This window comes from Silurus meridionalis, chromosome 27 (genome assembly GCF_014805685.1).
Source record: "Silurus meridionalis isolate SWU-2019-XX chromosome 27, ASM1480568v1, whole genome shotgun sequence".
Lineage (NCBI taxonomy): Eukaryota > Metazoa > Chordata > Actinopteri > Siluriformes > Siluridae > Silurus > Silurus meridionalis.
The window spans coordinates 9306305-9330163 of NC_060910.1; the positions used below are offsets into that span (position 1 = coordinate 9306305).

The following is a 23859-nucleotide window of genomic DNA, read 5'->3' on the forward strand; positions in this document are numbered from 1 at the left end:
TATATATATATATATATATATATATATATATATATATATATATATATATATATATATATATATATATATATATATACTGTATATATATATATATATATATATATATATATATATATATATATATTTATACTAGTTAAATATAAGGTTTAATTTAAATAACTGTATAAAACCCAGGATTTTAAGGGGTAAAGAAAATGTTTTAGTAGTGAAGAGAAAGCTGGGCCTCCACTCACAGCTTTTCTCTAAACACTAAAGATTGTTAAGTCATTCTGAAACAATTTCAAAAATAGTGCACTTTTTTAGATGCCAAAAACATATTATTACACACATAATGAGACAAAGAGACAGCCTCGGAAAAGAATAACGCCAAAAAAGCCTGCTTTAAAAGCAAGATGAGTCTCAGCGCTAAATGTCAGTGACTTAAATATAATCATTGCAGACGATTTGTTATGACCTTCTAATGGCATTTGAAATCCTAGTCTAGTTTAAGACTTTTTGACGAGTTTAAAAGGTAGCAAGGACAGGTAATCCGAACACAAACCTTTCAAAAACTTCTTGTTTTGATTTTTTATGGACTGTGAACACAGCTAGGGGTTGTTTAAAGGGCCGCAGTAAGAGGTGAAAGAAAAGGTAGTACTTGATGATGTTTGTCTAGCCTTAACGATGCCGTATGGGAGAGGGTTCGGTCCTTTGGAACAGTGCACCATGTGAATTATGGGATGACGGGTGAGCAGATTTAGGGCGGGATGCTCTGGTAATTGCAGTCTGACAATAGGATAAATAGAAAATCCTGTGCTCACTGTGGGGTAAAGTATAATCCCCTTGTTTTATGTATCTGCTTTCCTGTCTGGATTTCTTAGCACTTTCATTCACACTTCTTAATCCATTTGGGTCAGAGCAAAGGAATCTTATCTGTCAGGCCACTCATAGTTCAATAAAAAGACATTAACAGTGTGAAACAATCAGTAGAACAGGGAAAAGGTAAACAAAGCTTTTTTAATCAAAAAATCCACCAGAGCATGGAGAAAGCTTCTTTTTTTAATTTAAAATATAATATTAAAAACTCCCTATTTAAATGAAAGTAAATGTGTGATATTAATCATTTTAACTGTTTTGTACAAAAGGTCAGATTTTCCTTATGCATAATTTCCAACATTGAAGCATGTGTTCAGACAACACTCTAATATGGGTTATAAGGTTTTTCCCCAAAATGTTAGAGTTCATGCTATCTCAAGTGCACAGTCATTAAAGCAAATAATATAAAACTCATGCAATTGTTTAAGATTATATTTTTTAAGATTTAAGATGATAAAGATTCTACTTTTTACTAATTTGTCATCATCGTGCATTGTATCCATACAAAGTCAATCAAACACTATTAACAGTTATAAATAGTTCTTTAAGTGTAAAGTATAGTATAAATAGTCAGTGTGTGGTTTTTTGGACCCCACCATATACATAACTGTCTCACATCCAGCATTTTATTTCCTGTCTTTTTTTTTTTTGGCTGTTCAATTATTCAGATCTCACATTTCTATTAGCACAGTTTGCACCTGTTTAGCATCCCGCATCTCATAATACATGCTGTGTTCGGGTCACTTCCTGCAGCTGGGTCAATTTAAGGTTGAATTGCCTTTTCACTGCAGCTGAACTGCTCTAGAGTTCATTTAAAGCCAGCCCGAGAGCACCTCACTCAGAGGAGCTCAGATCATTTGTGCTGGTTCATGCCTGCTGTGTTCAAACTTTTCTATATCAACCACAGCAAAAGGGAAAAAGATACAAACATACAAAATCAAGGATCGGTAAAAATACTTTAAAATTACTGTATCTTATTTATTTTCTTCCTTTTTCTTTTTCCTCTTAGACTCAATGCTGCCTCAATTGATGTAATGCTCAAGAGCAAAATAAATCAAAGCAACTCCTAAAGATGCGAGTAACAACATAAATAGCGCTAGTGATTTCTGCATGTGTGTGTGCTTTGTGTTTAAGTGAGTTGGTGATTAAATAGGGAGTGTGTGTGTGAGATTTGTGCGTACTGTCTACATATCGAATGTCTCGCAGACATGCGATAGTTTTGTGGCACTCAGGGGAAATTTCGTTTACCTTGAAGTGGACAATTTCCAGATTATATATCTGACATCAGAAAATTTATGATTGAAAGGGGGCTGCTTTTGGGCATTTGGACGTGGTGTATTCTGCAGACTGGACTTTTTGATGTCTTGCTGATTTGCTGTAGGCATGCATACATGCACAGAAGAAAAACGAGGAGTATGGAAAAGGTTAAAAAGTGAAGCAACATGATAAGTACAATAGTTTCCTCACACAAGCTTAATCTACGCCCTTAATAAGGATAGGATTTATGGCATTATTAATTATATTTATTAGATTTGTTTATTGTATTGTCCAATATACCATGTAACACAATCTGATTACTTCCTCCCAATTTACCAACAGGAGCTCTGATTTGTGGCATGTCTGTGTCATTCTGATTAATCCCACCCAATTTACCCAGTGTGGGCCAGGCTCGTGATATGACAATTATTCAACTTAATTATGCATCTTGCTGCAGTCTACCTATCCATGTTAGCAAAATGATTTATCCTAATGTCAGCCCTGAACATATTTACACAGCAGAAGGCAGACACACACTGCACAGCTTTTAAAGGGGCAGATTCATTTATAGATTCAGAATGACTCTATTTTGGATGCTTAAATAAAAAAATCCAGATATTAACCCTTACATTTTTTTATGTTAAACACTCCAGGGTGTTCAGTTATTGGACAATAATTAACAATCTAGTGTGTGAAAGCATACTTTTTTCAATAGATAAGATCTTCCAAAGGAAATGCAAACATGTAATAGTTACCGTATTTTTCGGACTATAAGCCGCTAGTTTTTTCCCACGTTTTGAACCCCACGGCTTAAACAACGAAACGGCTTATTTATGAATTTTTCCTGGGTTTTTCCCGGTTTCACAAACTTCAAGCCAAAAAACTGAGACCCATAACATTAGACCAATTAAATTTCCGAACGGAAGTTGCAAGAGAAATCATATAAGCACAGACAGGTTTCCAAAACTCGTGCTTTTTTATTTTTCTTGGCAACAGCGTTACGGTTTAGTCAAAGAAACTTAGAAATCAGCATCAGAAAATAATAAGGACATATTCCTCGGTCTTGCACACATGCAGTAAAAGCGGAAAAATGTGGCAGCAGGCTATTCTCAAAATGCTGCTCTGTTCTTAAAGGAGCCACAACATATTTCACCTGTTACACCGTGTAACAGACACTGACGTTAAAGCCTGTGTAAAGTTCATTAGTGCGGCTTATAGACAGCTGCGGCTTATTTATGTTTAAAATAAAAAATGTTGTCAAATTCAGTGGGTGCGGCTTATATTTGGGTGCGCTTAATAGTCCGGAAATTACGCTATATTAAACATTATAGTTATAGTTATGAAAAAAATGCCCTAACAGGTTTTATTCCTCTTATACCACACCAATTTGCCACGACAACAATTTGCAATCATTTTTCTTTCCCATCATACCCATCCCAATACTCTACTATGTTGAGAAGTTACACAACACTGGAAGTTCTATGAGAAAACTTCAACAATTAAATTTCGATATAGATTTCTTGTGGAATTTTTAAAAAATGCACTCTTAAAAATGGTAATCATAACCTTCAGACCAATCAAATGTAAAAACTGAACATGGTAAGGGAAATAATTTAAATCATTAAAACAACATAACATTTAAATCAGCAATGTATTTCTACCTCATAATTGTAATTAAGTTAAACAATTATGATGATGATTATTATCATTGTGATTATTATTATTATTATGTATTTCTATCTCTGCATTTTCCATGGGTGAAGCAGATATATTTGATTATTTTTTTTTTTTTTATCAAGTTAATTTATGAATCTGTGAGTCCATTTATGCAGAAGCTGCCAAAGGTATGAGTGTAGCCAGATCATGTGTACGTTTTATGTCCTTTTTCCAATTTTGTCCACTGGCTGGAGAATTGAGATCATGACTGCTAAATGACTCTCACGCGAATCGTGTCAGCTTGATGGACGGCTTCTGGGACACACAGCTATTTCGTGTCCGTCATCTGTGGCCCAAACAATTTCTGCAAAACTGACAAATATCATGCCACCAGATGCTTCCGATGCTCTGTGTGCGGGTGCCAGATGTATCACTAGGTGAAAGGAGGACTCCAACATCTGTGGTCATTACAGGCTTGATGCATCACTCCAATTACCAATGCTGTGGCTTTTTAGTCACGGCCTGATAATTGGCCATCGCTGTTTTGGATTCTAAGCAGTCAATGACAAAGAAAATGTAGATGGATAAGAGTGCGGTGAAATCAGGTTCATTTCCTTTCCCACAAGACTGCCACACTAACAGTGTTACAGCATCGGATCATCAAGATCATTAGATGTTCATCAGATTATTTTACTCTTGGCTACATCAAGAAATTTTAGAACTTTATTAATCTGATAATGTTCTTTTATTCAAACCTGCTGAAACATGAAAAATATTTCCATAGATCATTTGCGGAATATTTAGCAGCGTAGTACTTCGGCTAGGAAAATGTATCTGCACGTCTAGTCCTTGAGATTATTACTATTTCATTTATAGCAGATCATATAGCCCACTGTAATCCAGTGTGTCCTGTGATTTACCACAAAAAATGTTTGACCTACTCAGTGTATCTGTAGTTTAATAAATAAAAAAAAAAGCGTCCACAAGTCAACGAAATGACTAAATAATCTCTTTTAGTACCAGATAGGAATATACTCTGTTATATATTCGTCACAGAGCCTGGATGTTTCACATCAGCTCTCTGTGCAGTTTACAATCTCTGATTCATCTCCGGGTAAAAGAAAGAGCGCATCTAGCCGGTGATTTGTGTGGACAATGAAAATCCCCAGAGCTGGTACTCATTCGCTGTAAGATGGTGAATTAGCTGTCATCAGGAGCAGCTGACTGTAGCATTCTCGCACACTTACTCTCACGTCTCCCCAACCCAGCAGTAACAAATCACTTTACGGCATGAATCATAACTATCACTTTGTCCTCGTTTTATGGAAGGACCAGGCGTCATCTTTGTCTCCCCCTCCCCTAATCCATTCCATGCACTCTGATAAGCCCTTGACATCTCAAAGACAGCTTCACCTTAGGCAGAACATCACTAGCTCTGGCTGAGTGCTCTCACTTACTGTTTGGAGGTAGACTAACTGCCTCGATACAGACTTGGGGTCTCTAGGTGCACTCTATGAGTAAGACAGATGAGATGTGACATCAAGCAGTGTGGGAGTTGTTATTAAAGCCCCATTACTTACTCGTCTGCTGTGTGCCTCCGATAAGAGTGTATGTGTTAATTCATTTTGGATTGACACAATGCCATATGCAAATCAACACACACACACACACACACACACACACACACACACACACACACACACACACACACAGACAGAGAGATGCATACATACAAATTGATAGATGAATTGTTTTGAATATGAATATGTATTTACTTGTTGCCCTGAACAGAATTGACATCCCATGCCGGCTACATTTTTCATATACATTGTGCAATAGATCATAATTGTATTTAGTTTGGGGCACACCCACTTCAGATTTAAATCCGAATACAAATATAGGTCTGAATATTTAGTGCATTAAATACACACTGTGGGACAGGTTTTGCATGCAAACAAGATGGAGGTATCCCCCCAAGACCCCTCCACTCTTCCCTCTAGCCTTCACTGATTACCTCTATGTTACTCATGTCTTTCTCTCTCTCTCTCTCTCTCTCTCTCTCTCTCTCTCTCTCTCTCCAGATAAACCTGCAGAGAAGGATGCGGGTCACAGGCCTGATAACCCAGGGGGCCAAGCGGATTGGGAGCCCTGAGTACGTCAAGTCGTATAAAGTGGCCTCCAGCGACGATGGAAAGACATGGAGGACGTACAAAGTCAAGGGCACAGACGAGGATATGGTGAGATGTGTTTTTTTAATTAGCCGCCGGCTCAGCGTGCCTCACACTCCACACACTTTAACAGCTCTTCAGATTGGATTTTTTTATACTGTTTCGGGCATGAACGCGAGCCACTAGGGCCACCAAGGATGCGCAATGCTCCATCATTTTTGACGGCGCCCCTCCCTACATTTTCTATTACCTGCCTCAATTCCCACTCTTGTTTTATTTTATCCTTTTATTTTTTTATGATCTCCTCTAATGACTTTGGATGGAAATTTTTGCTGCATCATTGTCTGCTTATTTCAAGGATCTTCCTTTTTTATGTTTGTCATTTGGCTATGATAAAGTTGTTTATTGGCTGTGTGACAGTGAAGCATTGTTTCTAGAGTTTCAAATGGCATGCTTGTTTATATTACAATTTTTTATGGCTCTGTATTTTAATTGATTTGATAATTCATGGTAACCCTGATACTGTATCTCTGCCTGGCTGTGTATATACAGATATTCCGGGGTAACATTGATAACAACACTCCCTCAGCCAACTCGTTCACCCCTCCTATAGAGGCTCAGTATGTGAGGATTTACCCACAAGTTTGCAGGAGACACTGCACTTTGCGTATGGAGCTCCTTGGCTGTGAACTTACAGGTTAGTCTTCAGAGGATACTCACATGGACACTGTATATTTGTTGCAATGCTGCTATAATAATTAAGACTGTCCTGTGCTGTTAATATGCTGATTCTTGAACATCCTTTCAGCACACTCTTGTCTTTACTTTTCCCTATCTGTATACTTTAATGATTTATAGTCCCAAAACCTGGTGTCACCCACAAAATGATGGGTTCCTTCTCTCAGTCTGGTCCTTTGCAAATTTCTTGTCAACTGTCTCCTATGAGTTGCTCATTAATGATCTAATGCTACATCCCCATTTTCTAAAACGCTGAAAAATCTTATGAATTTAACTTAATTTTTAACTAAATGTTAATTCTGTGGCAACATGTGTTTATTTACTGTTAACCCACTGCATCCATAAACCTCTAAACTACATTGCTTAGCACCGTGTTGTTTTGTTAAATCTTCAGCATGCATCACTTTTAAACTCTGTCTGTCACATTATTCTAACCTCTGCCTAATAAGCTATTTATTACTGCAGGATGCTCAGAGCCACTGGGGCTGAAGTCTGGCCACGTACAGGACTACCAGATCACAGCATCCAGCACTTTCCGAACCCTCAACATGGACATGTTTACCTGGGAGCCCAGCAAAGCCCGTCTGGACAAGCAGGGAAAGGTCAATGCCTGGACGGCTGGACATAGTGATCAGTCTCAGTGGCTACAGGTATTTCTGTCTTTGTCTATTCTATTCTCCCAGTGTGACTGGCAGCCCATTAACTCTCCCAGAGTCACAGTGTGACTGCCAGGTTTAATGACAGATAGCATGTCAAACCATGACCCAGTTGTTTCAAATTTGTCCTGACATTATGAAACCTCCACTCTCTGTTTTGCAACACACAAAAAGAACATACACAGTAGTATATCTACAACATATGTACAATGTATTATTATTACAAACTGTACAAACACACAAACAGACTATCTGGTGTTTTATATTTACAACCATCACCATTTACTGGAGAACAAAACATTTGTATGTGAGTAAAAATGTTGTAAATTGTCTGTGGAATATTCGATTATTAGAATTATGCCTCTCCACTTTAATCAAGTTAACGTGTTTGACAAAATGCTTAGGTTATAGTGAGCAAAGGAACATTTATTATAGTAAACTTGCTTGCTATGAGAGAAAAAGAGTTGCTCAATGTAATGTTTTAGGAATCTTTTAATTTTACTACTACTACAACTGCTACAAATACTACTACTACTACAGCATACCATCAGCTCACATTCAAACAGAGATGCTAAACAAACATGTGACACAGGCTAACGCTGACTGTGTTTTATAAAAGAGCCCAAATTGTGAAGATTTGGGCTTTCCGCCTCCGCAGGCCCCCCCATCCCAACTTATGCCAAGATGTTCAGCAGCTAGCAAGGTAGAAGATTTATGAACACAGTGGCTTGAGATCAGAAAAACATTTAGGAGTTGCTGTTTATTATATGGCTGTACAACTTGAAGTAAAATGTATGGTGAGGATTGCTCAGTAGTTACAAAGAATGTATATATATATTTTTATATGACTTTGTTTCGATAAAAGGTTACGTGGGATAAACAGCAGCAAAAAGCTCTTAAAACTGTCCTCTGAGAATTTGTAAATGGCATCTATGCAACTCTGATCAGACAGTTCTTGGAGGAATCATACTGAATGTTTAAGGGAGTACTAAACTAGACAGGTAAAGCGTTTGCTGTTTAATTCTTTCCATCAAAGAGGGTTGGTTCTTCCTCTATCTATAATAGGAGAGTGGCTTTGTTAGTCTCCTCAGTCAGTGTTCATTAAAATAACTGATCACTTTTAGCCAGACTGCTAGCAAGTTCTATTAGTCACAAACCCCAACAAATTGCAGTTGCTCTGCTAGTCCCAGGAGAAGCTCCTTAGACTGAAAACACAGACTTTGCTATTTAAGCTTGCACATATGTCTAGAGTAATAACATTATGATTTGATCTGCATAACAGAAAATAAGAAAATCTCTGTCTAGGTATAAACATGCCCTGTGTAAAATATTGAAATGTCTGTGTGCATGCCAATGTTATATAACCCTAGTGAGAAGCATAACCAAATGCAACCAGCACAAATCAAATCAACATGGTAATTTTTCTTTTTTGCAGCTTTAAGTCTTCGCTTTTGTTTGACATTCTAGTACAATCGAATCTGGCATTTATATTGTTGCATGCTGCTAGATTATTTTGTTGCAGGGAAAAAGTTATCGAACTATCTAATCTTCTCAGTTAAACTGACTCTTGGCTAAATTGAGACTTATTGATTAGTCTTCAACAAGGCCTCTAACTCAAAAACTTTAAGTGCTGACTCATGAATTTACAATGCAAAGGCATCTGCTGAGTTTAACTTTAAACCCCCTATTAGCTCCATCCACATGTCTGTACTCTAAATAAATATCACAGTCACAAGTTGAATATTATGGAAATTCTTTCACAGGGAGAGAAAAACAGATGTAAATACTCTAAATGTCATTTTTACTCCAGTTACCATGGTGAATAATCGATTACCAGTGACATTACAGAATGACTACAGGCCTGATTGATTAATTAAATTAATCAAGCTTAATGATAAATTAAGTATTCCAATTAATCAAGACTCTGCATTGCTGCAGAGGCAAAAGAAAAAAAATACACCAGAGATGGCAAGCTTCTTCTGAGCAGCCATGTGGTGCACAGTGTACTTTCCCTCAATGTAGTTGAATAAAGCACTTTAGCTTACACTGCATGGGCCAGCTGTACTAAGCCATTTGTACCCACATTGTCCACATTATGTATTACGGTAAAACTGCCATTGTAGAATAAATGCGTAATTCAAACACCAGTCAGCAACAAACAAAATATGCTTGTCCAATGGAATTTTCTGTAACATTGTCCAGAAGGGCAGGTACGGGGCAGATAATCAGAACATGGTAACGCTCATAAAAACCCTCATTCACAACTTTATACATTTTACATTTTGCATAACAATTACTGCTTTTAAAGGACCAATGTCATGAAACTAATTGCACTATATGGACAAAAGTATAGAGTATATCCCCAAACAGTTATCACAAAGGGGAGGCACACATTTAGGAACTATGAAATTCAAACCTGTTCCAGCATGATAATGTCCTTGTACACAAAGCCAGAGTCATGAAGATTTGGACCCCGGGCCTCCTCACCCTTCATCAGTACTGTACATGTGCTTACTTAGAACTTTACTTGCATGTACTTGAGCCTTTGTGGCTAAATGAGCAGAAATCTCCACAACCATTCTCCAAAATCTTGTGGAGCATCTCCCCAGAAATATGGAAGTTATTCTAAAGTGAATAACACTGATATTGGGATTTATTAGGCAGCAAGTAAACATTTTGAACTCAAAGATTATTTGTTAAAAGCAGGAAAAATAGGAAAAAATTCGAGTTTGTCATGGACCCAATTGCGATGGCTAGACGACTGGGTATCCATAGATGGTGATAATCAGTTTAATCACCTTTAGCACAACCACAATCTATAATCACATGGCATCTCTTCTGAGGATAATGAAACAAATGTAATGTCTGTAAAGAAATAGAAAGTGTGCTTGGGTACATATTCTGTTCAGTACACTGAACATTGGGCGAATTGCAGATAATAGCTTTAAATGTGAGTTTTTCTGCCTTGCAAAACTGGGTGTAAAATACCATTATACAGTAAGTCACTTGGAGCAGATGCAACTGTCAAGAGTGAAGTCTTAGCATTCTCTAAATCAGTTGTGCTACAAAAAAACTGTGTTTAAAAACAGAGCTTAGCTTTTTGACAAAGTGGCAGGAATGATGGGTGATTTTAAATCTGCACACTTACAGTACATTATTACTGCAAGTCTGATACTCAATGCTTGTTCAGAAATGCAGCTTGTTATATTTACTTTTAAACAAACTCCAAAAAATTCAGTGTAGGAGCAAAACATTGATTTTAATCACTGATCAATCTGTTTATTGCCATTTTATAATCTTAACCTATTTCTTTCAATAAAATAAGACATTCAAAGTTCATGCCGTTTTAAAAAAGAAATGTTAAAAGGCATCCATAAAATGTAAGCCATATTCCGATTTGACATTTTAATGGTAAAAACTCATGTTCTTGATTAGCAGCTGGAGTCTTGTATGTCCACATGTTCCTTTTTAATCCCTTTATTGAACTGTTATTTTAGAATTTAGTTTAAACGATCAGCACTGAAGCATTTTGCCTCAAGGATAATAACAATCACCTTTTGATAAGGAGCTTTATTGTGAGCGAACCTGGCTTATTTGCCATTCAGATAAAACTAATCAAGCCTACCTCAGCGCAGCAGGATCTGATTTATAGCCGTGAACCAGCTTTTGGATCTGTGCTGTATGTCTTTAGTCTCCTAAAGGCCTTCTGTGACTGTCGTCAACGCACAATAGATATAATCTAGCAATGCCGCATGTAAGTGTTTTACCTGCTAACCTGACATGACATTTATCTTGTGTATATATATTTATTTTCTCGTTATCACAATATATAATTTATTCTCAACTTTTTCCCCCAATCAAATATATATATATTTTTTTCCCTAGTTCTCTTTTTAGCTAAGTATGGTTCCTTTGATGTGTCAATTTGGCTATGATGATTGTGATGGTCGTAGTTGTTGCTATAATACAGAAGAGTAGACATACTTGTGATTTACCCTCCTACCAGCATCATTCTGTCCAAAGACAGTTAAATTGTCAGTGGAGCCACCTGCAAGCAAGAGCAAGACTGTCTGCTGCTCTACACCATTTTAGATAGAGTCCTGGAAAGTTTCTTATGAGGGAAAGTACAGAGAATGGCATTTTTCTTTTTTTTTCTCTATCCAGCAGTCTGCCACTGGACAACAAATAATCTAAATAAACTGGAAGATGCCACTGGTTTTCAATCATTGTTCATCCAACATGGCTGTGCCATTGCGAAAATGGTAGTTAAGAAATGCTATTCTATACATCAGCCATGATTGAGAGACAGACAGACAGAAATTTCATTATCACAAATTTATCACACCACTGTTTAAAATGTGTAAAAGATCCAGTTGTTAATTGTTTAAATTGAATTTGTAGGCATGTTTAAACACACTGATGAGTGCTGACTATTTTTCTTTATCATTGCCCAGTTTTGCTCCTTATCCATACCACAGTGTTGTCTAATGGCAAAATTCTGAAAGACGATTGTTCTATATACAGAAGGCTCATAAATCATATTTGTTGAGATGCTGAACCTTTGTGTGACATTATTCCTTTTTGGAAATGTGTGTGGTGTTCCCCACCTGGTATACTCAGATTGACCCCCAGAGCATGTTTGAGCCTTGCACTTTTACCCTCTGTTCAGCTGCCCCCTTTGCTAATTGTATTTTTATGGCCCCGTGGTGACTCACAGAACAAAGATACTCACCTGGAGTGTATTTCTGTGCTCTTTAACGGGGGCCTGTGAGCTGCACCAGTGCCCAAGATTTGCTTCGCTGAGGCACGACTGACTCAGCATCGCCCCTGGAGTAAAGCTCGAGGGTCAGATTAGGTTCCAGAAGCTTCAGCTCTATCGATTGGCCTATGGATATTTTGCCTCAGTGAACTCCAAACTGTCACGGATGCACACATCAGCACACTGCTGAAGTGTGTGTGTGTGTGAGTAAGTGAATGTGTGTATGTTTATTCAATTGTGATTTTCTTCTGGCTCTCAAACATCTTAAAGTTGTATGGAATTTGTGATTATTAATTGCATTTTTATTAGACGCAGAGAAAAGGGCTTATATCTGATTCTATTATTTTACATGTCTTGAACAAAGGGTTGAAGTGAATTAAAAATGTTACAATGTTTGATCAATAACCTGTAACCTCAACGAAAGTAAAAAATAAATAGTTTTTCCTGAATTTTTCATGCTGCGTTCTCTAGTATCTGAGAAATCACATCACAGCCAATAATAATTACATTCAAGATTGAGATGAAATATTTAGTGTTATTTCACTCTTCCTTGCTGTAAATATTTCACATGCAGTCAATTATGCATTGCATATTATATAAACACAAATTTAAAAATGCATTCTTCTAGTAGCAGTAGTATCTATTGCATTATTTTATTTTCCTAGTAATATTTCTTGTACTTTACCCATTAAACTTAAAGGTAAAAGGTAACTACTACTACTACAACAACAACAACAACAATAATAGCTACTGCTATAGGGCAGTGGTGGTCGAGTGGTTAAGGCTCTGGGTTACTGATCATAGGGTCAGGGGTCCACTCCAGCACTGCCAAGCCCTTGTGCAAGGCATTTAACCCTATCTGTTCCAGGGGCGCCGTATCATGGCTGACCCTGTGCTCTGACCCCAGCTAAGGGGCAGCTGGGATATGCGAAAACCCAGAACTTTATTCATATTATTATTATTATTATAATGATTATAACCTTTACATTACACCTGTTTTGAATTGTAATAAGGTGTGGCTTTGTTTAAAAATTATCATTCAGTCTCATGTCATGCCTTTACTGTTTAATGTTATGGCAAAATAAAATTAAAAAAATGGTTTATACATTAATTTAATTAATTAAACTAAATACCTTAAGCCTACCACTGTTACATGTATAGTTATATTCTGTTGGCCACCAAAGTAGTTACAATTACTTATTTTCCAGTAGCAGTTTTGTTAGCCAATATTAACAAGTTTTCAATGACAAAGAACAACATTTTTAACTTTTTACATATACATTACACTTTATGCTGTGATCTACAAGTCAGTGCTTTGGAATACTTACATTTGAGCAGCTGTAAACAGTTATTTTCTTGCTAGAATTTGATTTGTATTCTTACAGCAAAACTATAAAATGCTGACACCTGGGACTCCTTTCATAAATAATCCCATCCCAGTCCTCAAGGTTTTATTCCATTTAGCCGAAGCTCACATTTGTTCCCTACAGTCTTTGTTGGTTGTTAATTTTTAATATTTGTATTTTTATTAGATATCCTAGGACAGAAACTGTTCCATCTTAGGCTGTTAAATTGTGTGTTTAAATCCTAGGATAATAAACAGCTGCTGTATATAAAATGTCTCATAAATCACTAAAATGCAACAGTTATGGGATATACAGTATAGTAGCATAAAGTACTGTATTTGCAGTAATTATAGTGATTTGATTTGATGTTCTGTTTTTATTAATACTTAATACTGTTTTATTAGCTACTATAGTACTATAGGAAATAAAACAATAGATTATGCTAACAATCCAATAACTACGTGTATTTTGTTTTATTAATAAATGATGCATTATACATTTTAACCTCTAATATTTACATTTAATGTTGCAGAATTATCTATAATTTACTGACCCAAATAAGCTATTATACTTTCCATTAACACCATGCTATTTCATTTATAACTAATACAACCATGAAAATGTTCTTCAGTTGGCATAAAACAGACATAAACAGTCACTTCATTATCAATCTATCCTCTATTTTTAAGTTAGAATAAGACAAAAAAATACATTATTATAATAATAATAATGATAATAATAATTATCATTATTATTATTATATTGTTGATGATTAATATTACAGTATTCACCATGCAAGTTCTTGTAAATAATTTGATACTAAAGCAATGATAATAGTTTATGATGGACACATTAATACAATTATTGTTTAGGTGTATAAATGTCAGGCGCAAAGAATGTACTGGAAACCGAAGTGAATTCAACGAAGGCCTTTTAATGAGAAGCAAAAAGGGCAAGGCAGAAAGCACGAAAAATAGCACCAAACTAGGGTAAACTAAACCAGGTGAAAACTGTGGCAGAGTGAGAGCAAATAACACACAGAATCTTGCACGCTAAGAGAAACCAAACCTAGTGGCTTAGGTAGTCCGAAATGTTCATGAGCCTAAGCTGTAGAACGGACAGTGAGCTTGTGGATAAACGGGGGTATAATAGTGTGGTGACTGATTTGGACCAGGTGTGGATGATTAGTAAGTAGGTGAGCTGCTTGGAGTGATTGGAGGGTTTGGTGAGGGTGTGGCTGGTGGATTCCTGACAATAAATGACCATTTCAATGATCACACATACACTGTACATATACATGTTACAGTGTTACAGTCTGGTGTCCCAAAACTTTTGGTCAAACACTGTACTGTATGCTGTATTAAAGATATCAACAATGAGTGTAAAAGACTAACGTATGCTTCTGCCAAAACATCTTTTTAATCTGGTTTTTACTTGTTAAAGGTTTTTTTTAAGTTTTCATTACTGTTGAGGATATTAAACACTTATCATCTGAAGGCAACAAAAGTAAAGGCAATTTTTTTCACAGCTGTTGAACATATCGTTTCTTTTCTTTACGACTCTAACTGGTATACCCCATTTCCTTTTTTATGTCAGACTGTAAAAATTTTCATAGCTAACTTTATTGCCTCTACTACATGAGCCATGAATACTGAAACGTTACGTATGCCAAGTTTTCTTATGGTTTACTTCTAGGTTTTCAAGCTTTGTGTGACAAACAGACTTTTTTGTGGCTTAAAAGCTAACCCATTAAGGCAGATTCATGTTGGTTGAGGCGGAGTATCCATTACTAACTATATTACCTTGATCTTTTGAGCAAGGCTGAGACAAAAATGGCTCTTATTGTGTTTGAAAGTCTTTTTAAAATAGCCAAAATAAGAAAACATGATCAAAGGTGACACCGTCTCTGCTAGATACCTTTTAGATGTGATGTTTCTGTTTCTCAGAAGCCTCAGCTGAGTGATGTGCACTTCCAGATGGTAAGAGCTGATTAGTCAAATATGAACATTAACACACAAATCACATAATGATGATGTTGCCAGAATTGGCAGGCTAATTTGACCTAAACACTGCTAGTAAGTGTGTAGCAATTATTCTCCTTTGCTTTGTGGGTTTTCATCTGTAAAATTTGAGTTTTTTTGTGCACATACTGTGCAGATTTGCTATTGGTTCAGCACAGATTCAGCTCATATTTCTCAAAACTGTCTTGAGTAGAAGGCTTTTTACTGTATGCATCATTTGGTGAGTAATTTAAATAAAAATGGCATTTATTTCTCCAATTTTAATACCCAATACTAAAACCCCCTTCAAGCACTTTTTTAAAGTCCAAATCATTTCATGGTTTAAAGTTAAATAAGTTCATGGTTTAAAATAAGGCTGGAGAAGAGCGAGGAATCTCTTGATTGGATTTTATATACACTATTTGCAAAACATTTACTGTTAAACTTTAATAATAGCTGTAAAGTATTTAAGGTTTTTTTTTTGTTTTGTTTTTGTTTTTTTTTGTTTTTTGGGTGGGGGTGGCTGATTCAGTCTGTGGGATTTATTTTACAATTATAATTTGTGTACTTCTGCAATAAGTGAATGAATGGTCAAGATTTTTAGAGAAGTCTTTGTGTTCTTGTGCTATTTCGCAATCCTATCATGCTGTTAATAAAGACTTTTATTCTAGTCACCTTTTTATTTTGCACTAATATATTTTTTAGTTGGATGATCACAGCGATCACAGTGCACAACAGCAGGTGAAGGTGAAAGCTAGCACATGCTTTCTCTGATGCATGTGTATCTCTGCCATGGTATCTTTCAACCATGCAGGAGAAAATGCAGACTGCTCTTTTCCTTATATATGAGGTCGGAAACGCCCATGATTAATTAGAGTCATTCAGATTGACAGGGAGAGACGAATATTTCTCACAGAACATGGCCAATTATCTTATAGTCCTTGATCTCCTGATAAAAAGTAGCTATGGAGTTTTGTTGTCAGACTCTTTTATGTAACATCTACAGCACAGATTACTGAAAAACATAGTCAACAAAAACAAGTGTTATATGCCAGAAAATATGATTGTGAATAAGTAGAGTAAAAGTACCAGTCCCAAAAACTGCTACAGGGTAAACAGTCGCTGGTATAAAAGTATTGAGTCATTTTCTTACCTTTACTGTATATGTTTCTTAATATTAGAGGCAGAATTTCTGAATGCTCTTCTCATAACATGCTTAGAAAGAAAGCCAACTTACTCCGCTTGAGATTGCTATAGTGCTTCTTAGTCTTGAATTTCAAAAATAAAACCTCATAGCTGCGCCCATAGATATTCTGTTATAATTTGAATGCTACTTGACACATCCTCGGCATCTTCCCTCATGACCCACATGATAATTAGCAGGCAGCACCATGTCTGCTGTTGCCACTTAACGGTTCGATGTCATTTGTAATGATTGGCTAGGATTTAACAGTCCAGTCACTGTCAGCGGAGTCAGAAAGAGTACTGTTACATTATACATATGTAATAAATAATAAATATTAGATAAATGCATAGCCATTTAGTACAATCCATAAGTTCAATTCCAGTAACAAGAGTTTTTGTAATCTGGTATTTTCATTACTCCTGATTTATGTGTTGTTTTGTGTGTGGAAGTAGAACATAATCCAATTATCATCCTTAATAATAGAAAGCTTGTTTTGTAACTAGTTGCCTGCCTACCTATTAGCAAACAGTGGATAAGAGAGCTGTACTTATATCTTATGCCCTGTAATGTTTCTATAGCTGCATGAAATAGTATGATAATATTACTGGTCCATGAACACTAATTAATTCACAGCATTGTGAGTTGCAGGAGACTGGGGATTTTAGTGCAGGGTATATGGTATTAAAATCAGAAGAGGAAAATTGGGTGAGGTAGAGTGAGTCCAGTAATCAAGCATGAGATTATATAAAAAAAAAACATGTTATTAGCCTGGTTTAAGAATCACTCCACATTATTGTTACCTCTAAAATTTATTATGATTTCAAACAGATATCTTTCAATGATATAATGGAAGTGGATTTCAATTCGGAAGGTCGCAAGGTTCAAATCTTGCTCCTGGGCCCTTGAGTAAGGCCCCTAGCTATCAACAGCTGAATAAATTAGATAATTGTAAATCACTCTGGATTAAGGATTCTGCCAAATACAGTACCATAAATGTAATGTAAAATGTGTTTCAAGTCAAAGTCTTAAGATAAAGTAGCACAAGCCTTCTAATATACTTTATATGATCTGAAGAGAGTAGTGGCACATCTCTAAAAATCTGAAACACATAACTGGTTAACATTCAACAAAACATTACTGATTAAAAATAGACAAGCAAATAAATAATAACAAATGAATATAAGCATGGAAACAAAAAAATTTTAAGTAGCTTTCAGTATTCAAATTACTTTTAGTTTTTTTTTTTCCTTTCCATATACGAGATTTGCCATTATTTAAATTGTTTTATTGACACTGCTGACATTTTACTTTATAGTACATTCCATGCATTTAAATGCAGCTATAAACAATTTACAATTTACAAATTTGAAAAGTGAAAAATCACTGTTCTTTTCTATATTACAATATGTATAAATGTATAATGTTTTACTTACCATTTTCGTAAACAGTTTTAAAAAAATTTCGAACAGATTTTTTCGCATGCTTAATCTGTTGTGATATTTCTTCTTCGGTCAGGGATGAGTCACAGTCGAGTAAACAAATGTCTGGCCGATAATGCAGTCTTAGCATTAAACTTTATATTATAAATGAGAAACTTCTAACTTTCTACGTTTGTTGCTTTTTTGTCGTCTGACTGCTCTTTTTTCAGAGATATCATATGAAGTGTGTGCTTGTCCATAGCTGTGCATGTTGTATAAGTATGCTCACCTCTAACACTATTATAAAGCCAGCTTTGCATATTATATCCCTCTAAAGAAGCTACTTTTTATAATTGGCCAGCGGTAATGTTGATCACAAGTCAAAGCCGTGGGCACAAATCACTGTAGTGCTCACTAAACTGATGCACCAAAGCCACTGCTGTAAATTATACAGCTGTCATTAGTGCATCACAACATTGCTATTTGGTTGATCTAAAACTACGCCTGTGGCAATTGAGGCCTCAATTTGTCCTAAAAGGCAAACTCACAGTCACAGACTTAATTGTAGTGATTCTCCTTGTATTTGAAGCATATACAGTACAGTAGGAGATCACACACATATTTTAGGATTTGTCCAAAAATACACTATATGGACAAAAGTATTGGGACACATGACTTTCCCATCCATATGTGGGGTTTTTTCTAAAATGCTGAAGACACACAATTGTACAGGGTGTCTTTGGATGCAGAATCATGACATTTTTCCAAACATATTCCATCATGACAATGCCCCTTGTGCACAAAGCAAACTCAGTGAATATACTGTATGCTTTGCATGGGTTTAAGTGGAAGATCTATTGTTATAGAGCTCTGACCTCAACCCGATTGAACACATTTGGAATGAATTGAAACACTGATTGCACCCCAGGCTTTTTTTTATCACACCTGCATCAGTACCTGACTTTACTAACACCCTTGTGTCTGAATGAGCACAAATCTCCACAAGCACACTCCAAAATCTAGTGGAACGTCTTCCCAGGGGAGTGAAGGAAATTATAAAAGAAAATTGGGACTAAATATGGAATGCAATACTCAAAACGCACATACCATACGTATGACCAGGTATCCGCAAACTTTTGGCAATACATACATATATATATATATATATATATATATATATATATATATATATATATATATATATATATATATATATATATATATACAGTTGTGTTCAAAATTATTCAACCCCCACTGAAATTGATTGTTTTGGTCGGTTTGACATTGATTATGATCATTCAGTCATCCTGCTTACAATTAAATCAAAGAGGCACGTGTAGGTCAGACAAATATAACATAACATTTATAATGAAATAACCACAAATGTCTTTTCTGAGCTCACATCATTATCAGTTTTATTCAACCCCCAAGTGACATTCAATCTTAGTACTTAGTACAACATCCTTTTACAGTTATAACAGCTTTTAAACGTGAAGCATAGCTTGACACAAGTGTCTTGCAGCGATCTACGGGTATCTTCGCCCATTCATCATGGGCAAAAGCCTCCAGTTCAGTCACATTCTTAGGCTTGCGCACTGCAACTGCTTTCTTTAAGTCCCACCAGAGGTTCTCAATCGGATTTAAGTCTGGTGACTGCGATGGCCACTTCAAAATGTTCCAGCCTTTAATCTGCAACCATGCTCTAGTGGACTTGGAGGTATGCTTGGGATCATTGTCCTGTTGAAAGGTCCAACGTCTTCCAAGCCTCAGGTTTGTGACGGACTGCATCACATTGTCATCCAATATCTCCTGGTACTGAAGAGAATTCATGGTACCTTGCACACGCTGAAGCTTCCCAGTACCTGCAGAAGCAAAACAGCCCCAAAGCATGATTGACCCCCCGCCATGCTTCACAGTAGGCAAGGTGTTCTTTTCTTCATAGGCCTTGTTCTTCCTCCTCCAAACATAGCGTTGATCCATGGGCCCAAACAGTTCTAATTTTGTTTCATCAGTCCACAGAACACTATCCCAAAACTTCTGTGGTTTGTCCACATGACTTTTGGCATACTGCAGTCGACTCTTCTTATTCTTTGGGGACAGCAAGGTGCGCCTGGGAGTTCTGGCATGGAGGCCTTCATTACGCAGGGTGCGCCGTATTGTCTGAGCAGAAACTTCAGTACCCACATCTGACAAATCTTTTCTCAGTTCCTCAGCAGTCACACGGGACTTTTCTCCACTCTACGCTTCAGGTAGCGCACAGCAGTCGAAGTCAGCATCTTCTTTCTGCCACGACCAGGTAGCGTTTCAACAGTGCCCTTTGCCTTGAATTTGCGAATGATGCTTCCTATGGTGTCTCTTGGTATGTTTAACATCTTTGCAATCTTCTTATAGCCATTGCCCTTCCTGTGAAGAGTAATCACCTGTTCTCTTGTCTTCCTGGACCATTCTCTTGACCTCACCATGTTTGTAACCACACCAGTAAATGTCTAGAAGGAGCTGAGTATCACAGTCATTTTAAAGCTGCCTAATTGGTGCTTATTAGGCTTTATTGCTGCTCCTGATATCCACAGGTGTTTTCAATACCTGATTGAAAACACTTCATTGAACCTCTGTTCTTCAGAGTGGTAGTCTTTAAGGGGTTGAATAATTATGTCAATGAAGAATTCACAAAAGAAACATTTACTACTGTATTACAAAACTAATTGATGTCATTTTAGTTGCATATGGTTCTTTAAGAAGTCCTTGTAGGATTTCATTCTGAATACAATTACAAATGTACACTAAATTCCCTAAAACCATTTACAGCATTGGGGGTTGAATAATTTTGAACACAACTGTATATATATATATATATATATATATATATATATATATATATATATATATATATATATATATAGTATATCTATTAGGGTCAGGTACCTAGCAATCTACAAAACAACAAGGATGATGCCAATGACAGGTGTATAAGTTGAAGATCTGGAGTCTGAGGGTCTGTTTAAGCTGAGTACACACAATAGGAGGTGAGTGCTAGACAGGATATAGGACATTGAGGTTATAGGAATTTTGCTGTGTTACTCTATTCAGGTAGAGATGCAGTGAGAGATGAATCCCACAGCTGACTCTCACTGAGGGTAATTGGACACCATTGTTGGTAGAAAATCATTAATAAACAAAGAAAGGACAACAATTCAATGATAAAAGCCCAAGCTATTTAAAAACAACCAACAGATTTTTTGTACAAAACCCCAAAAAGTTATATGCATATAATTTATTAATAAAATCTGGCAAAAAAAAAAAAAAAAGAAAAGAAAAGTTTAATTATAAAATCTTGTTTACTTTATGCAAATATGATCATGCCTAAGAGAGCCTCTTACATTAATTAATTTTACAAAAGAACATATGAATAATTTGCTGAAACAACCCATAACAGGGAAGATACAAGTATAATAATGTAATGTGTGTAACAAAATGTATTGAAATTAAGAAACCATATATTGTATAATACTATATTAATATAACATAAATATCATTTGTTCCTATTCCTTAACCTTTACTTGATATCATTTCAGCATATCAGCTCTGCATGGCTTGGTATCGACTGTCACCTGCCGTGATCACTGAGATTCCATCACTATTGCAGATTGCTTGCTGTCTTTGGACAAGTGCAGGAGTGCAGGGCTGTGACATTAATTAGATTCCTGCAAGATTGATTTCTTCTTGATTGCATGGCCCTGATTAACACCAGCAACACCAGCTAAAAGGAGCATGTGTTTGGGTTAATCACGGAGCCTTCCTTAATTTCTTTCTTCACATTTACAACAATATAAAATAGTAGCATATGTAGGGGAACACCTGAGCAGTGAATGCAGAATTTATATAACAGGGTATGAGAAGAATTGTTAACAATTGTATTTGTTAGCACTGTACTAATGGAAAGAGCAGTTTTACAGAAACATTATAAACATAATATAAACATAATATAAACACTGGATTGAGGTTATAGATTTTATTTATATGCATACTGATTAAGCAAGTTCGAGGCAGTGATAAGACATTTAGGAAACAGCAAGAGGCTCAAGGGGAACCCAGTCTCATTTGGGGACACCAGATTTTGCAATTATAAATAGTTTATAGATTATAATTAGATATTTATTTATTAATATAAATATAAATTATTTTTTTATTTATAAATAGATTATAAATAATCTCTTCAAAAAAGTGTATGTAGGTTCATTATAGTTTCAAAATAGTGTATATTGTTTTAAACTGTTCACTAAACGAAACTTGTTTATAGCGACTGCTAGTTCAAAGTCATTTTCTTAGATTCTTAGTGATATGATCCACAGTAATCTCATGTATCATTGGGCTGTTCTTGTGGGGACGACCTCAAAAGCAGCAAATGGTGTCCGGGCGATGAGAATGCCAAGCAAAAGTTCAGTAGGGGTTAAGTTCACTGTTGTCCCAGAAGTATCTTAAGTGCAATTTTATTTCTATAGCACTTTTCACAATAGACATTGTGTTAAAGCAGCTTTAGAGAACTTAAAAACTAAAGGGTGTGTGTTTATCCCTGATGAGCAGCCTGGGGCGACTGTGGCAAGGAAAATCTCAATTAGATGTTATGAGAAATATGATTATTTTTAGTATATTTAGATATCTGTTTAGGATTTACAATACCGATGACCAAAAGGATCTGCTTGTATTTGTAATTCTTTCTAGTTAGGTTGTTTCATTCTGGGTGTTAAATCTTGCACTAAGGCAAATAAAAGTGTTCAAAATGATAAACGTTTTGTTTGCAATCAAGTCCATGTGCTCTGGTTAATTAATAAAGCTGACAGTATAACAAGTTATTTTAAGAAATCTAATTATGAAAAAAAAGTGCAAGCCTTTGTATAAAAAATCAACATTCCGACTTAGCAAATGGAATTGTTAATAATATTACATTTGCAAATAAATGGCAGAAATGAGTGAGCATTTTCACATCCTTTGATCGGATGAGAGACAATGAGAGGACTACTGCAACCTGCCTCTGTCACAAACTGCACATGTTCAAATATATTCATGTGGATTTAATAGCTTTGTTTTTTATTCCAAAACAGCTGACAGAGGAGATTCATATGATTTGGTTGCAGAAACACAAACACATTTAAAGATGGATTCTTTCAAGAAAACCTGGACATTGTGAGGAAAGCTTTTTCATTAACAATTTATACTTAAGTTTTCTTTCCCGTAGCATTCACACAAAAGAAAAACCCCACAGATTTTGCCTACATCTCTAGAAAAAAAAGTAATGCACTGAGAAAAATGCACAGAAAACCCGGGGTCATTTTATAAGATGAATATTAATGCGTCTTCTAGTAATGTATGGGGTGCAGCTGTGGCTGCAGTGAAAGGAGACTTGTTGAATTGTGTTAACTGGGTTTCATGCTTCAGTAATGACAATTATTATATCTGTATGAAATACATGTCTGTGATGCAACACTCCGTTATACTGTATTTTTGTACAATGGTGATGGTTTCTATGGCAATGACATCATAATGAAGGTATTAAGAGGAAGACTGATTCAGGTAGGACGCCACTGAAGGTGTGAAACGCATGACCTGCCACTGGTACAGAGTGTAAGGTTTTCAAATTGTATTACACAGAATATTAAATATTAATGCACTGGTATAAATATGTTGCAACTTTAGGTGGACCTGTTTCATTTTTCTTTTCATAAATCTCAGTGTAATTCTCTGTAAAAGCTGTGCACAGATTAGGTTTATTTTCTTTCTCCCAGATTATTTTAAACACACTCAATTTTAGCCAACCTTTATGGC

The 23859-nt window shown here is 35.9% G+C and overlaps 1 protein-coding gene across 1 annotated transcript in view; it reads left to right on the forward strand.

Annotated features, from left to right (window-relative positions):
• edil3a (EGF-like repeats and discoidin I-like domains 3a) overlaps nt 1-23859 on the forward strand; it is a 192087-nt gene that overhangs the window by 138734 nt on the left and 29494 nt on the right. Inside the window, exons 6-8 of the mRNA XM_046842095.1 lie at nt 5850-6005; nt 6489-6633; nt 7140-7324. Of these exons, the coding sequence (XP_046698051.1) occupies nt 5850-6005; nt 6489-6633; nt 7140-7324 (486 nt within the window). The remainder of the gene's footprint in view (nt 1-5849; nt 6006-6488; nt 6634-7139; nt 7325-23859) is intronic.